This window comes from Monodelphis domestica, chromosome 1 (assembly GCF_027887165.1).
Source record: "Monodelphis domestica isolate mMonDom1 chromosome 1, mMonDom1.pri, whole genome shotgun sequence".
NCBI classification, from domain to species: domain Eukaryota; kingdom Metazoa; phylum Chordata; class Mammalia; order Didelphimorphia; family Didelphidae; genus Monodelphis; species Monodelphis domestica.
This window is the reverse complement of record NC_077227.1, coordinates 304813648-304831990: the sequence shown is the minus strand read 5'-3', so window position 1 is coordinate 304831990 and position 18343 is coordinate 304813648. Positions and strand designations below refer to the sequence as shown.

Below are 18343 nucleotides of genomic sequence, written 5' to 3'. Positions count from 1 at the left end.
GTTCGGTGCCCCATGCCATCCTATCCCCTCCCCTCTCCAAGTATCTAAGGGAAAAAGGGCGAAGTCCAAATCTTCTGTAGCTTCTTCACAGCTGGGAATGGGTGTAGAGCTGTCCCTGCCTAGGAGAGAGGGGGAGGGGAATAAAGACAGGGAGGGAAAGGCTGCAGACACAATGTCTTTAGGGGCACATCCTCAGTGAATTCCAGGATCTCAGGTCGGTGGAGTACTGCTTGGAGATCCAAAGGATGTCCAGCCACTGCTTCCCCTGATTGGTAGATTGGTCACAAGGGGAAAGTCAGCCCCTAAGATAGAAGTGTACTGGGGAAAATAGCAGATAGGAACATAACATTAGTACAATAGCAATGAACATCACACATTTACATTTGGGTATCTTAGCCAACAGACTTCATCCTCAGGAATAGATCCCCCCAGGAAATCAGATTCCTGAGTTGTTTGCAGAGCTGGTATGTGATGTCTCTGTTAAAGAATATCCCTTTGCAAAGTACACATTAACTATAACATGTATAAACACTGGAGTAACAGTATCTTACAGATGTATTCCTTTACCCCAGATTCTGGGGAAAATTCAAGAAAGCTTTCAGCTATATTTCCAAGCTCAAGATCCAAACTTCAACTGTGGTAAATTAAGGCTACAAATACAAGCCATCTAGGAATAAACTTCACCTACTTCTCAAAGTATGTTCCCCAACAGTTTGAGAATTCCCAATTATTAGGGTTGTTTGAGGAAATGGAAACTTTAATATCACAATTTGCATTATGTGCTGATTATGGGAATTGTCATGAAGGAAGAAGGCCCAGAAAGGGAGGGAGTGGCTTTGTGTAGCAGCCTAGATGGTCAGGAAAATTCAGTCCAAAGTGAGCCTTGGGCTGCCTTCTCTATAACCACCCTAGGACTTTTTCTCTCCTTAGAGCACTTGCCACCGGACCCCAGAAGCCTTCTTTTGCTTTAGAAGACAAGTCTCACCCATTTCAGCTGAGAGAAATTCTGCTTATCAGCAGTCCAGAAATAAATCTCCCCACCCCCAAACAAGCCTTTGAAATCCCTACAAGGCTGATCACTCAATTATTTGTAAATAATTTACACATCACACGTTAGTCACAAAACCTGAAATGAAGAACATGAATGCTGAATTAAGTAGCTCCATAGTAATATAAATCAGAGCTGTATCATCTCCTGGACCTAGGCCATCTGAAAGACTAAGACAAGGCCATGCAGGAATCACTTCAGGGTAACTATCCAGAGAAATTAAAGAATCATGTGTGATTTTCTCACAACACATACATTACTTTTAGAGATTATTCATAGGGCAGAGATCCAATTATTAGAGCAGAACATCTCTCAATTTTCTTTCTCCTCCTCTCTTCCTCTTTCTGTCTGTCTGTCTGTCTGTCTGTCTCTTTTCCTTCAAAACCCTCTGCTTAAAAAGCAGAGCACAACTTTCATTCTTCCTTCACAAACCTGCATACTCAAGCTTTATGGACTTTAGATCAAAGTCCCTCTTTCTTCTGAATTCAAATCCAACATACCTCCCCACTTTCTCTGACATGCTGTTACCATCATAAGGCAAACCACTATCCAACATACCTCTCCTAAAGCAAACAACTATCCTCCTGGTATCACTTCAATTGCTAATCAGTAACCAAAAGAATTCTGATTTAAAGGATTACATCATTGAACCATCTTTATAATAGGGTTCAACCATTATAAATTACAGTTCATAGTACAAATTGGTAAACTGAGGCAACCATTGAGTATTGAACAAAATCTATGGTAGAGTTAGGTTTACAATGAGCTTTTGTTTACATCCAAACAATACTTAAACACACATTTTAGCAGCAACTCACATAACAATTGTAAAATTCTGAGCAAGCATTTTTCACATATATGCCTTCTTTTTTAACACTCTACCCACTCTTTGGCTACTGTTTGCCACAAATATATTTGTACAGATCAAAAATGTAATCCAAATATCAACCAACAAATCCCCAAAACTTGTGTGAGGTTACTTATCAATTACATATCACTCAACTCAGTTTATCACTCTGGACCTGGGATGTTTGCATTAGGATTCCACAGCTCCAAACAAGCTACTTGGTCAGACAGGGATGGCAATATTTGCTTGCTTGAGCACCTCAAAATCTCCAAAATATACAATTAAAATATACCATCTTTAAGTTCCATCACACAGTGATTGTTAACCTTTTTAGATCCCTATTTCAGTCCCTAAGTATCAGTGTGGAATTATTATAAACACTTTTTTTCTCCTTCCTGTGTACAATGAAGGGGTTAATAGCTTCTGAGCAATTTATCCTAAGGCTGCCTGACTTGATTTAGATTTTATTACTTAGCAACCTTGGTCCATCCTTCTCAGTGGATTTCAGTTTGAACTCCATACTTTCAAATAACTCTGATTAAGTCCTTTAGTAATGTTTCAGTGTAACCAAACTGAAGTGCAAAGCATTTACCTGTACTCCTCTCAAACCTGTCTAAAGTAGAATAGAACCTCCAGGTTAGTCTCTTTCTAGCTCAAAACATTGCTACATTCCTAATTTAAGTCCATCAACATTATTCCAATTTATAATTTGTTATATCTATTTCATACTAGATTTCATAGTATCAGTTAGTACCTCTATTCATTACTCTTATTGAAACGGAGCACTTCATAAAATGAATCCAGACACCCAAAAATTCAATTATTAACTTGTATAGGCAGGTTATAAGATATAAAGTTATTTCCTTTCACATGTACTTAATCACTTTCCCTAGTCAGCTACATGTTACCTGGCATTCCAGCCTGACCTCTTTGATATATCTGAAGCTAGACTGTATTTAATCCTCATGACAAGCCCTCTTGATTTCAGGGCTGGTTAAATTTGTCTTGTTAAGGGCACACAGGTTGTATATCATATACCCTTAACCTATGTAGGTGGAAAACTTAATTCTCTTCATAATTCAAATGCATACATATTTTGCATCCACTCAGCATTACTAATTTCCAGCATTTGGTATCTGAATACATATATGTTCATCTCTAAATTACAAATTCCTTCCTATGCATTTTGCACATTTAAAAACAATTCATATGACCTTGATCAAAAACAACATCATTTAAAAAGTTCCTCTTTTGTAAAACATCAAATTCTTAGAAATCCCATGCACAGATTAACCACTTTAAAAACCTCTTGTGTGTCATGTCATTTCTTGCTGCTATTTCTGACAGCACATACATTAAAATAAATATGATTTGAAAGATTCCCAAGTTTAAATTCTAGAATAAGTTCTGCTCAACAACATAACTTTTTCTGAATGCAAACTGGCTATCAATCACACTTAGACAATTCTCAAATTCACTGAAACCATTATGCATTGCAAGGTTTACCAAAACAAACTTCTAACCAGGAGTTTTTGTGCTCAATAAAAATCTGGCAACATTTCACATTTAGAGTTAATTAATTTTTTTTAGGTGAAAAGTGTCTCTAACTGTGGAGTAAAAATCTCCCTTTTCTGCTCAGAATTTTCTCTCTTTTGCTCCTTTGGGGGCCCATCCAAAAGAAGAAAGAGGGAAATAAAAAAATCATTGAACAGGTAATTGCTTTTGTCCTCTGATGAGGATTAATCTTGCATTTTCTCCCATTTTTACATCAAGACAAGATTGTGACAGAAACACACAACTTTGTGGCCAGCATGATTTGAAAGGAAAAATCAGTGTTTTAGGATCCATTCTTAAGAAGAAATATTTGCAGGGAGAAAATTCATTAAAACAGTTTCAGTGTACTGTTCCTTTAAGTGTCTCAGGCACAGAGAATCATCCACTGGGCCATATGTTTAGCGGGAGTCCTTCTCTCCCCCATACACTTTCAGTCACCACATACACGCACACTCTCACACCCCACTCGGCTCACCTGATCCAAGGCAGTGCCTTTGGCCCTCTTGTCAAGGGGATCCTAGGAGGGGACAAGCTGGATGAGCCCCCAAATGTTAGGGTCCAGGTATTTGCCCACCACCAAGGAAGACCAATAGACAATGCAATTAGTAGGAGGGCCATTTATTGAACTGATGTGCACCAGCAGCACACACCAGGGGAGCTCTACCATAGAGTTCCAATTGTAGTCTGGGGATGCCGGGATATATATGCCCTCCAACATGCATGGTCTCCCCCCCCCCCCAGTCCCTATCTGGTATATACCATTGTTGGAATGTTTGTCAGCATTTGTGGTCCCTAAGCTCTTATCTGGTACCTACCTACTGCAAGGACCTTTGACATATTAACTTCCAAGGTCCGGCAGTTTCTGATTAGGGCCCTAAGTTATCTGGTACCCACTGCTGGGATCTTTGAGATATTAACTTCCAAGGCTCAGCAATTCCTGCTCCCTCAAAGGCTCCCCCTCTTCTTGAAAACTGGCAACAAATTGGAGTCTATCAATGGACTTCCTCTCTAGATGTAAATAAATGAGATTGGATTCTCTATCTGACTGCTGATTTGACTTAATTGTTGATTGGGGTAAAGGGGACGAGGTTAGAGGGATTGTAGGTTTCCCTAAATCTTTTTTAAAAATAATCTAATTACTGAATTAAAGGGTTTTCTTCTGGGCGAGAGCACTGCTCATTGATTTGAGTCCAGTATCTCAATAGTTCAGGGAAATAAAAGTCTTCAGAGAAATTAAGTTTTCTTGTCAGGAACTAGCGATGTTTTAAATAAGAATCCTGGATATTAAGGTTTCTGTCAGTGTCAGAAATCTCCATAGGCTCAGGTGTCTTGAAAATATCACAGAGAAAAAGATCCTCCTTTCACTCCCTTCTGTGTCTCTGTTCCTCAAGAGAATTTCCCAGAAGTCTTTGTTCAGTTTCTAATTGTCATTCCTACATTCCAATGTCCTCCAAAGGTACTTTTGTCCTATTCCCCATCATTACAATTGGGATGAACCAGGGGTGCAATCCAGAAGGGGAAGGGGATGAAATCCCCTCTACACAGACACTTATGAGCTGTGTGATCTTGGGTAAGTCATTTTACTTCTGTTTGTGTTTATTCATCTATAAAATGGGAATATTAATTGCAATTTCCTCACAGGCTTGTTGAAAGAATCAGTGATATATTTGTGAAAAGTGCTTAGTACAATGCCTGGCATAGATTTGGTGATATGTAAAAATCCAATTCCTCGTCCTTTTGCTCCCAGGAAAGCACAAGATTGTTCAAAGATTGTCTCCATTAGGGTAAGAACCTAAAAGGAATTTAGTCAATTCCCCTCACTGGATAAAATTTCTTGTGGGCCATAGCAATGTCCATGAGAAACATGTGCTAAACAACTGGATTGGGGCTGTTACAGAAACAGTAACGGCTGGGAAGTGGGTCCAGTTTCAAATTGGATATTGGAGGATGATAACATACTGTAATGGTCACAGGATCCTATCATTCAGATTGAGGTCAATTATATACCTAAAACAAACATTAACACAATAAAAGAGATTTATTGAAGTGAATGTGAATTTTTAAAAATTAAAAAACTATGAATAACCTAAAATAGAAGAAAAGATAAATTCTAGAAAATATTACACAAATAATCATCAAAATTGAAGATTAATCCATTAAAAAGACTAAGAAAAATAGCAGAAAAACAAACAGAAAAAGTGAAATTGCAACCAAACAAGAAGAAATTAAAGGAATAAATCAGAACCTATCATGGACCATTAAATATTCATAAAACCAAGTAGCTTGTTGTTTTGGGGTAAAATATGTACATGAATGACTATGTACTGAGATTATTAAAAAATTTATAAAAAAAATGAAAGTAATTCTGGGAGAGAGAACACTAGCATCTAGAGGAAGTAGTTCAGAGGTGATGAAGACTGCTTTATAGTTTATTACTTTAAGAGTGACTGAATACAATGTTAGGTACTATCAGTTAACTGTGATAGTTAGAAACATCTATGTGAGAGACTGAGAGGGAACTAAGAAAAATACTTTACTAAGGAGATGTTGAGAGTTAATTATAGGAATAGTTTATGAGAGACCAGAACACCAGAGGTTCTTTATCTGATGCCCAGGAACTTTTTGTTGGTTAGAAATTAATGATTATATTTCAATATCATTGGCTACCTTTGTAATTCCTTGTATTTTGCATTATGCAAATAAAAAATGATTCTGAGAAGAATCTAAAGACTTCCGAACAGTTCAAGGACATGTTCCTACTCTATTTCAATGTAAAGGGATTCCAGGATATAAACACTCAGATCTGACTTCATTGAGCACATTGCTGTATCATATCCATGACACTCCATCTTCTCTGGTTCCTCTGTCTTTTTTGAACTAGCCATATCCATACCTGCAATGTCCTTTCTAACTTTAACCTCTTACTTTTTTTGCTAATCTCAATTTAAATACGAACTTCTGTTGAAGGAATTTTCTAGTTTCCTGGGTCTAAACCTCTGAAATTAGTCCTCATCATCTCTTCATGTATGTTCTATATATCTGATTATTTACGTGCTGTCTATCCATTAGAATGTGGGCCCTTTAAGGGCAATGTGTGCTCTTATCTTTTTTTCCTGTATCATCAGCATTTTCCACTAGTATTTGCTTAATGAATGCTTTTACATTGATTTAACTTTTGTGTCATGGAATTGGATTAAAGAAAAGGCTTCCTAAGAAATGATCTGAGATGACTGCACCACTTCCACACACATTAACAACTCATTTCAGGGGTGGCCAGGAACACAGAAGGAACTAATGAGTATTTTCTGGTACTGAGACTATGTCAGATGGAGTGATGGAGGATAGACACTGAGACTTCACAGTGATACTTGGAATCTCAGTGTCACCACAGTCTTCCTCAGGGCTTTAGAGCCAACTCTGGAGGTTTCATGCTTCTGTAGCTCAGGGAAGGGATTCCTCACAGTGGAAGGCAGCTGCTCTTCCTCCCATTAAACAGAGGAAGACATGCAAATGGGGCTCCTCCCTCTGGCCATGAACCCAGCACAAAACCTGTGTCTGCTGCTCTAGGAGAGGAGCTTCTCCTTGTGTGGCCTTTCCCAGCTGAGGACTGACACTGTAGAGCCTGAATCATGGGATTTGGACTCAATGGCATTTTCATTCTGATGATTTTGCAAGGTAGATTTCAATTTTTAACTCTGTTTTTTAAAAGTCTTTGAAGTGGTGGGTCTGTGTGACTATTGTCTCTAATGACTGTTTGCTTGCAGGTGTCCATTGTGACATTCAGCTGGTGGAGTCTGGGGGAGATGTGAGACAGCCTGGAGGATCCTTGAAACTCTCCTGCAAAGCTTCTGGATTCACCTTCAGCAGCTACTACATGAGTTGGGTCCGCCAGGCTCCAGGGAAGGGGCTGGAGTGGGTCTCAGGTATTGATACTGGAAGTGGCACATACTACGCAGACTCTGTGAAAGGTCGATTCACCATCTCCAGGGACAATGGCAACAGCCTGCTGCACCTGCAGATGAATTCCCTGAAAGCCGAGGACACAGCCATGTATTACTGTGCAAGAGACACAGTGAGGGAGAGCAGTGAGAGAGCAGACAAAAACCTCCTCATCAGAGAGTTCTGGTGGAGAATGACAGAGAGGGAACTCCAGAACTCTGAGCACAAGGATCCCAGTTACAACAACAGGTGAAGAGGGAGGCTGACAAGTGTCTTTTCAAGGCGGTGATTTTCTCACAAACCCCAGTGAACGTCCCTCTCTCTGTCTCAATCCCTTTTTGTCTCTGCTGCTCTTTCCTGCTTCTGATTAGCAGAGGCTCAGGGAGGAGACGTATTCTCTTAATGGTTTACATATTTTGTATATCGTAACTCTAATTTCTCTGATGTTGTCAGTCATGAAGTAGAGCCGAGGTCACATGACAAATGAGGAATCACTGAACATTCACTACAGGCATCCTGCAAGGGTTTTCATACACTCTGAGCACAGGGAAGCACACTTGTGCATGGAAGTCAGCTGGTGTATCATGTCAGTCTGGGGGGAAACTTTTAAAAAACTTTTTTTTTTTAACCTTTGCATAGGCAGCTGCCTAAGAAGGTGGGATTCGCGCTCTCAGCCTCTTCTCATTTCAGTCAGAGTTTCAGATGTCTTTTGACCTCATTGGAAGATGCTTGCTGTGGTCTATACAAGCAGGATTTATGGAAGGTCCTTCCAATGCTTCTCTGGGGATAGAAGTGGAAGAAACTCCTTTAACTTCCGTTTATGAGCTGGCTTCATTTAATTAGGGTTAAGTCTAGATGCTCTGTTCACCATCTAACATAGGTGTATATATATGTGTGTGTATGTATGTGTATCTTTTTTGTGTGTGTTCATTGTGATCTTTCCATGTGTATATCCACATTTGTGCATATATGGGAGGAATCTAACTGGAGGGAATATGAGGCTCAACCAGACTTTTCATATGATCAAAATCTTATTCCTTTTGTCCCTTTGGAGGGGGTTTCCATGCTGGCTTGCCCAGCTCAAAGGCCTTTGTGGTGGTCTTCATTGGGACTGGGCCATGTGGGAGGCCTGTGCTGGGGTCTTGGGACTTGAGACTTGGGGCTGCTTGGGGCCTCCCTGTGAACCTGTGCTAGGGGCAGGGCCTCACTGGTGCTTGTGCCAGGTTGAAGCCTTGTTTCTGTGGGCATTTGTCCTGGCTAGAGGCCTGGCTGAGCCCTTGCTATAGGCCCTTGCTAGGAGTGGGACCTCATAGCTCACTTTGCTGCCTAGAGTTAGCCCGGACTGTCCCTGTCACGTGGGCTGGGGCTCCCCCTTCTCTGACTGGGACTCAGCTTGCCTTTGCTTAGACTGGCTAGGATGAAGCCTTACTCAGAATGCTCCAACTGTGCTTCCCTCCAAGGCCTGTGGGACTAACCTTATCTGCTGGCTCTCTGGGCTGCTCTGGTCTGCAGGACTCTTAACTGCTTTTAAATTCAGAGCTGCAGGGAACCAAAGAGAACCTTTCTGGCAATCCAAGAACATTACCTCAAGCTGGGAGCTGAAGAAGAAGCAGAATCAAACTGTGGTAATTCAGAACTAATATACAAAGGAATTTGTGGGCCAATATTTTGTTGAAAAGTGTCCTTTCTGCTGGTATAGTTGGATATTATTTCCATGCTTTAAAAATTCCCTAGTGAAGATATGCTCTAACAGGCTTTGTGATTCCCCTGCATCAGACATCCTTGGGCTTCTTTAAGGATTTGTCCAGAATAGTGGAAAAAGTAGACTGATGCACTAAAACTCATGCAAGATTTAGACTACCAATGTTGAATTACTTAATGATGCTCTTAATGTGCTCACTATTGTATGAGCTGATTTTTAATATAGGAGCTATCTTTATTTATATTAGCAATCTTCCTATAAATAAAAGCAGAATGTATAAAAATATTCAGTTTCATGAAAGAATAATCTACAGATACTTTGAGAATATTTATGCAATAACTTGTTTTTGTATCAAGCCCTTACTAAATAACAAATAGTAATTAATTAACAAGTTTTGATTTTTCCCTTTAAATATCAAATACTATGTTTATGTGTGTACATATATACTATATATGTATAATTATGTATATATACATGTCTTAAGAGTTGTTATTAATTGATTGACCCTGTTGTCTTTTAGAAGAATGGAATTTCTGTGTTTATCTTTTAAAGTTAATTTTATTTTTGCTCTTGCTTATTTGCTATCATGCAAGCTCTTTTGAGGTGACTTGAAGCTTAATAGAGTTGACTGCAGTCTGTTTGAAAATTATTTTTTCTATCCTTTGCCATTTTTTCATTATTTAATTCAGCAAAATTAGTCTCCAAGTAAATTGTGAAAATAATACTTTCTTAATGTCCTCTGATTTTTTAAAAACATCATAACGTTTCCCTGCATCCCTGACTCTCTTCTCTACCTAGGGAGTCATCATATCTAACAATATTTTAAAATAACATTTTATTTTTCTCAAATTACATGTAAAAATAATTTAACATTTAGAAAAAATACTTCCAAATTTTCTCCTTCCATACAGCAATTTTTTAGAGATTTTATAAAAGCAATCATGTAAAATAATATTCCCTAGAGGTCCTTTAGTGGAGGAGATCTAAAAAAAAGAAGAAAGTGAAATATAGTGCATCAGTTCCTTCTCTGGAGGAATATGGCATTTTTTGTTATGAGTCTCTGGGATTGCATCATATCACTCTACTGATGATAATAGCTAGGTGATTCACACTTGCTCATCAAACAATATTACTACTATTGTGTACAATGTTCTTTTGACTCTATTCACTTCACTTTGCATCAATTCATCATGTCTTTCCAGGTTTTCCTAAAATCCTCATCATCATCATTTCTGATAGCACAAATAATATTACATTACCATTACAACTTCTATATCCATTCTCAAATTGATTGACATTCCATCTGTTTTCAATTCTTTCCTACCACAAAAGAGCTGCTATTAATATTTTTGTACTTCGACAGGCCGGCTAAACCTTGTGAAGGTAGCAATCGGGTCGTCGTAGACCCCTGGTGAACCAGGGCTTTGCTCACCCGGCATGTGATGACTGTTTCGGCGGAAAAGGCTGAAGAAAGCAACAAGAAGGTTCCACGGCTGAGATGGCGATACAGCAGGGAACCATGTGGAGTGCTTAGGGCGTGTTGGAGCACAAAAGACAACACGGCCATTCAACGCAGCTGAGGAAGTCTCCAGGTGTAATGACTTTTCGTGCCAATGGACCCAGGCTTCCAATGCCGAGAGAGTGGGACTGTCTCTGTGCATCAATTTTTCCACTTAAATCTTTATGCACAAGTGTCTTTGTGCACAAAAACGCACAAAGACAATCGTCATCCTCAGTTACCGAGAGACTACTACAACTAGGTACTTATCCCTTTATAAAAATCTCTTTGTGATTCACACTTACTTGTGGTATTATTGGATGAAAGGATATACAGTTTAAGATCCCTTTGTACATAGATGTAAAATATTTTTAAAGAAAACTGAAGATGAGAAGAAAATCATCAAGTTATACATTTCAAAAGTCTGGAATTATGTACAATTACAGTTTTGTGAGACCCTTTATCTTCACAAAGCTCTGGGGTTAGAGCCATCTCATACATTTACTTTGGAATTATGATTTTTGTTTGTAATTATGAAACATTCACTTTCTTCTCTTTAAGTGTGGTTGTTTCTTCCTTTTCATTGCTGTTGTCATATTTATTGGTTTCTTAACTCTGCTTCCTTCTTTCTGAATCAGTTGATAAAATCTTTCCATTTTTTCTATATTCAACATATACATAACTTCTTAATACCAAGGAATATTTCGTGAATGTAAGTAAATGTACCACAGTGTTTAGCCAGTCCCCAAACAATGGATATGATTGAAAATAACTTTCACCCCCTTATGGAAGCCCCACAAAACTTCCTTGTGTTCCAGCTTCCTAAAGGCTGGCCTGGTAATTTCTTCTTCTCACACAATTTGAGGATTCTAGCTTCCTAAAGCAACTTTTTGACTGAGAGCCTTAAAAAGTCTGATCTATGTGTAATTTGGATTTCTCAGATTTGCTCATTATTTCGATTAATTTCTCTGCCTCATTTTTATATAGGTGATTTTGTCTTTTAAACTATTATTTTATTCAGATTCTCTAAATACCAAAGTTACTATGTCATGGTATGTGAAGAAATGAAAAAGGGTGGAACTGACAGGGGCTGGTGGTGGTGACTCTGGGAGAGGAAGGGAGAGGTGAGGGAAAGAAGGGTTAATGGATGCTAGTCTAAATGTGGTCTGAGACCTTAGAATAAAGAAAGAGATTTAAATCTGTGCTCATCTTTCCTTTGTATTAATAAACTTCATGAAAATAATAATTGGTAGATATATTAATTTTATTTACAACAGCATGACAACCACCTGGGTTTATTTTGGATTCTTAAATTCTTCTGAGGAATGTTTTTTTTTAGATTAGTGATTAGGGAAGTGTAAGGGAATTTAAGCAGCACTGCTTCTTTGCCTTCATGTGTGAGTGACACCTAGGCTGAGAGAAAGAAGCAGGGTTGTTTATTGCACTTCCTGGGATAAATTGGTGACAGAACTCCCTCCCATGTAGTCCTCCACCCCACTCCTTTAGCTTAACCTAGGGTGGATCAGTAGAGTACAAGGCTTGATCCTTTCTGCCCAGAACCAGTGGGGTTTTAGGACCCAATAGGAATTCCTGGTGTTTCCCAGGTCCATGTCTGTCTGAATTTTCTTCTGGTTGTGAAGAGGCAGGATCCTGATTGCTATGAGTACAGCCTAGCCCCTGACTTTCCCAAGCTCGAAAAAACCCACTTGAGCACTGCCACAAGGACCTAGCTGGCTATGTGCTGTGCTGAGCTTGGTAGACACCCCTTAAATTAATCCTGGTGGTTACTTCAAGGCTGTGGATTAGAGTTAGGAGCTCCCTCCCCCTAAGATTTAGCACCTGGTGAGGGGCTGGAGCAGAGACTGCAATTTAGCCTGCAATGCAGGCTAGCTTAGTAGCTTGAGAGCCTGACCTGGGGATGGAGATCCTGAGTTAAAAACAAACAAACAAACAAACAAACTCTGGCACTGATTAAACAGGTTGCTGGCAGTTACCAGCCCCCACACTCCCCCAACTTTAAAAGGAAAAAAACGTGACTTAACCTCTAAGGGAGAGAAAAGAACTGAATTTTTCAACCTCCCCTCCCTCTCCCATATTCCTGCCAGCTTATTCTAAGCATATCAAAAGCCACACCTTGTTTTCACCCCCTCTTCTTTATCTCCCTGTGGAAAAGAGATAAGGCCTAAACAGGAATGTGTTCTCTTCTACACACAGTTATAGTGCCACCCTCTGTTGAAAATTAAATCTACAGGAAAATTAAAAGAAAATTCCTTTGCCACTGCTACTAGAAATCCAAACTAATAATATTAAATTGAAAACATTTAAATAAAAGTATTATTAATAGTTCAATATTAATATTACTGAATCAAAATTAAAGTCAAATTTCTAAAATTGAACAAATCCAACATTAAATTGAATTAATTAAATGCAATAATAAGGAAAAATTTTAGAACACTATAATATTAATGATGCTATCAATAATAATATTCAATTTCCATAATTATTATTAGTCACTGGCAACTTTTATTAATTGTTAATTATTATCTATAATTGATATGTTAATCATAACTATTATTAAATACAATAAATATAATAAATATATATTATTATAAATTATTAGTAACAACAATATTCCACTAAATACACATTCATTATTAGTACTATTGCTGGGCCACAATTATTTAGTTCCTTATATTAGCTCATTAAAAAAAAAAACCTACTCTCATTGCCTTCCACAATAACATTGACAAAATTTGTGTATCTTTTTTTTTATGTTTTAGGAACTTTCCATTCTTTAAGCTGACCATTTAGCAATATGCAGACTAACTTAAATAGTCAGACTCCGACAGACTAGACAATATGGGAAATACTGCAACAAATCAAGGGAAATCAGGAAAGATTCCACCAGGTTTACCCTTGCATACACTTTTTCATTTTTGGGATGATTCGAATTTTCCTATGGAGAGTTGGATGACAAAGAAAGAAGCTAGAAAGGTTTGTAAGCCATGGATGGAAAAGTCATTATCCTGGACAAAATATGGGTCTTTTAACTTCAAGATCTTAAAAGATTTGAAGTTAGCCATTAAAAGTAATTTCCAAAGTTTATAAATACTGGTTCTCGTGAGCCTATCATGTTGATACATCAACCATTCCCTCTAGTAAGTAAACCATGTGTTCTTTGGAAACAGACCCTTCTGTCTCAACTTCTTCAGTTCTTCCTCCTGAACCCTTGATTAGATCTAGTATGAAGGAAAATCATCCCATCTAGACTGTGAGAAGGTTTCTCTTCATTCTGACCCAAACCAGGACTTGAACCCTTCAGCTCTTCTCCCTGTCAGACCTTCTCTCACTCCCACCCCTCCCATCCCCTTAATCCCAATCTATCTTCTCTACCCTCCCTTATCATTTCACTACTTATACCCACAATTATTTCCTCTTTCTCACTATCCAGTGCCCACCAATTATCCCTAGAGTTACCTAAACCATCACTATCCTCATTCTCCTGGCCATCATTTTCCCTACCTCCTCTCCTTGACCAATCACACCCACCTTGCTATGACTCCTCCTCTAGACCTCAACTATCCTACTCCTTTGCTCCACAGATGCAGCCTCACACCCCTCTCCTCTCCATCCCACCCCGAGCCCAACCCCTGTTCCTCTCCACCATGCCCCCAGTTCCACCCCCGATCTTTTCCCCATGCCTCCTCCTACCCTGACCAGCCCCTCCCTCTCCATTCACCCAACTTTCCCCTAATAGCCTCACTATAACCCACTCCATTGAAATCCAGAACATAGACCAAGCAGCAGTTACCACAGATTATTCAAATAAAGGTCTATTTCCTCTAAGGGATTTTCCAACTTAGAACAAAAGGGAGATTTAGTCAACATTAGACATCATACAACTTTCTCTTCACAGGACATTGAGAAATTCTATGAAAAATTACCTTCCTCTGAGTCTGAGCCTGTGCTTTTTATAAATAAGGTTGAGAGCATTTTCCTCACATACAATCCCAAATGGATTGATTTGCTTCAGGCCTTGATAATGGAAAGGGAAAAAAAGTAAGATTCTTTCTCTTGTTAATCAGAACCAGGGAAAGGGAAGACCTAGTTGGGCAAACGAAGATCCTAAATGGAACCCAAATTCAGAACAAGAGTACTTACAACTATGCTAGGCTTGAAATGCATTGCTAACAGCTATGAGAGCTTGTTCTGATAGGCCTGGTACATGGACTAAAGTTGAGAATCTGAAACAGGAAGACAATGAAAACCCCTCTCAGTTTATGTATGGGCTTATGGAGCTGGGAGGAAGATACATAGAATTGGATCTTGCTAGAGAATGGGATGTTAGACAAATCAGAATACAGTCTGAAAAAAACAGTTGCAAGTAGTTAAGAATCATTTTATAACTGGATGTCCAAACTGGCCTTCTATGGATCTTGAAGACTTGAAAAGAGTGGCCGTTTTTGCTTTTGAGGAACATTAGGGAAAGGAGAAGGAGAACACAGATTTAGTGGAAATATTAAGGAAGACAATAAAGAAATTAATTGCTAAACATGGAGAGAAAGATAAAGAGAACACTACCTTAATAGAGACATTGAGGAAGGAAATAAAATAGAGATCATAGCTCCCTTAAAAGAGTCTACAAAACAATTACTCATGTTATTTTTGTGGAAAAATGGATAATGTAATTATGAATTATAAGAAGACAAATCAGGAAAACAGGAAAAAACTCACACCCAAATATCTGTACTAAGTGTGGGAACCCTCCTCAGTATGGGGGATCCCAGAGGTATGGACAAAGGAATTTAGATGACTGATGGTACTTAGGAGGGAAAGGAACATCCAAGAATCTGGAGGAGAATTTAAAGCCTTTTCAGACCCCAATGCCTTATTGATAACTGTTTCAGTTTGTTCCCCTGCCCCGAATGAAGAAGTCTCTGTAACAAAATTATGAATACAAGATGTATGAATTTACTGTTAACCACTTCATGAGTTATCAAAATTGAAATATTCTGTGACACTGTATTTATTTGTACCTCCCCTATGATTGTACTAAAGGACATCATTGTTAAAAAGACTACAAACAGCCTTTTGTTCCTGTTTTGCTTTTGTTAATTGTCACATATATGATGACGGATGGACTTCATCAAACTGGTTTTAACCTGCAAAAATGTTTTGAAGAATGTAATTATCTAATGATTTAAATTGATTTTAATGGGTCTTTGAAAGTGATTTTCAGAAATCTTGGAGCATCTCTACCTCTGACTGATCATTTGCCTGCTTCTAAATAGTTTGTAATAAGAGGTAAGGGTCCATTTGTAGCTGAAGTTAAATGCAATAGCACTGTTCTATTTTCCTATCTCTGCATTTATTGAATATGTACTGGATCAGACATCTGAAGTGGATTTCACTATTTATTTCTTGACTCCATGTGAAAATGGGTGGGACATATTGGAGACAGTTGTGTTACAGCCTCGTACCAACAGGGAGAGAGGTGTCCAAGGGGCTTAGTTACCTTTTGATGTGTTATAATCTCATCCAAGATGTAGGAATGATTTTTTCTATGAAGCCTAGTAGGTTTCAAATGGGTTTACCATGTTTTTAACTCTTCAGTTTATTCCACCCTTCCACCAGAATAATCTAGATTCGTGGTGACATTTTTGGTCCCACAAGGTTTTCATTTATAGAACAGAGGTTTTTCTGGGTTTCTCCCCTACAAAATTTTGGAATGATGGTAATAATAGACTTTTGTAAAGATTACAATTTAGGGGAGACTGAGGCAGGTAGAAATTAGTTTCTCTCTGCAAGGAGTATTATATTTTTTAGAGGTTTATTAAAGGTTAAGGATTAAAGAAAATACAGAATAAGAAAAATACGTGCCAAGGCCAGAGGCCTAGACAAGATAATCTCACATCATAAAAGAGACACGTCTGCTCCAAAACAGATGTCCAAAGAGAGACCCCAGTAGGTGGAAAACTCCTTTAAATAATCATTTGTGTTCTCACCCAGGTGAGAATTCAATGTAATTCCAAGCACTCTGGGGACATGGAGAAAAGGATTCTGGGGATTGGAGTCCTGAATTCGAGTCTATTTTTACACTTTGTTAAAAAATCTTAATCGAAGTTGAAAGATTGGGTAAATCTGTAGAACTTGTGGCAAGTACTCTTGTGTTCATAGCTTTTTTGAATGTCATATAGCAAATGACTGTAAAAATTCATGTGAATCCCATTGATAGTGGTTTTGTTTGCTGTTGTCACTAATGGACTTTATAATTTGGGGGATTTAGGTACTTAGAATTTTTATTATTTGCTGTACTACTGTTTTACCTGGTGAAAAAATCATGTACAATTACACTATGGATCCTGGCCAAGTTATGAGGGATATAAATCTCATTTTTGAATGAGCACCTGTTGTGTTGTGCCTCTTCTTGGCTAACACATTGTGACATGGACTGTGAATTATGAAATTATGATTCTTAAATCATTTTTCTTCTTTATATTTGCAATAGAATATTTATTCTTTTCTTTTTTCCTATCCTTAGTAATATTTGAAGTACATGAAACCAGTATTAATGTTTTTAATTTGAAGGAAAAGTTTATAGTATAAGTTTACAGTATCTATTAGCCCTAGCAACTATGCATACTCCAAAACTTTAGATTATGGAAACCTGCCATACATTGATAAATATCATGGGACTGTGTTTAATGATTATGTTTGATTCCAGCAGAAGGAAACAAAAGAGCCACTATGCAGTGCCAAATATCACAAGGTCAAAAAGGACCAAACCAATCCAGGGAGGTTTGTTGAAATTCTATACTAACACGAAAGGACTTGAACCTAGTGTGAGACTCGAGGTTCATGCACTTGACATATGTTAAGATGTGCAAAATTCTGAGTCAAATTCCTCAGTTTGGCTATCATCCTGGCTCCCCCTATCTCTGACAATGAAGGTACAAACAGACCAGGGAATGATTTTTCACATTTGCTGCTGAAACCTAGTCCCTTCTCTCTTATAGTTTGGCAATTGTCTGTAGTCCTGGCTGCAAACGGGGAAAAGTGCTGGCTTGTGGGACATAAGTCACTTTAATTGGACCTTGCCTGTTACAGGTTGTTGTTTTTTTTTACACAGAATTTTATACACTTAGGATTTTTATTTTTTAATCATTTCTGTACTTATTATTTTATACATAATTTAATTTTTGGTTTTTTATTTGGGATTTTTTAGGGATTTTGTTTTTCTTTTGAAAATTGTTTCATATACCTAATAACTCAGCCATATATCCTAGGGTTATTTTAGTGTTTGTCAACACCTTCCTCAAGGTGGGGGAGGAGCGGAGGGAGGGGATTGTGTAATTATTGTAAAATCCAAGACTTAAAATTTTTGGAGAGATTTCAGAAAAAGAATCTTGGCAACATCCTGAATCAAGAAATCAGAAACTTTTGGAGAAGGTGCTGAAATGATGTGTGAAGAAGCCATACACTGCATCAAAAGATTCAGAATAAACTTTTGGATATAATGAACTAAATCTAAGGGAGTTGAACATACTTATTCTCAATGTAAACTCTAATGCCAAAGGGGACTTCCCCCTAACTGGCATTTTGTCAATGCGACTATTAATCATTTTTTTATATTTTTCCTTTTAGATTTTCCTCTCATCTATAACTATTGTAACTTCCTCTTAGAAAATGCAAAATTGTGTGTACTTTTAGCTAGAAGGTATTTAGATGTTTAAAATAGTTATGTTTAAATGATCC

At 38.0% G+C, this 18343-nt stretch overlaps 1 gene segment (V, D, J or C); it reads left to right on the top strand.

The window, feature by feature from the left end:
• Positions 1-6872: 6872 nt before the first annotated feature.
• LOC100619427 (immunoglobulin heavy variable 3-23-like) lies at positions 6873-11737 on the top strand. The segment is given in 2 exon segments: positions 6873-7124; positions 7214-11737. Coding segments are annotated over 2 exon segments (474 nt in total).
• Positions 11738-18343: the final 6606 nt, after the last annotated feature.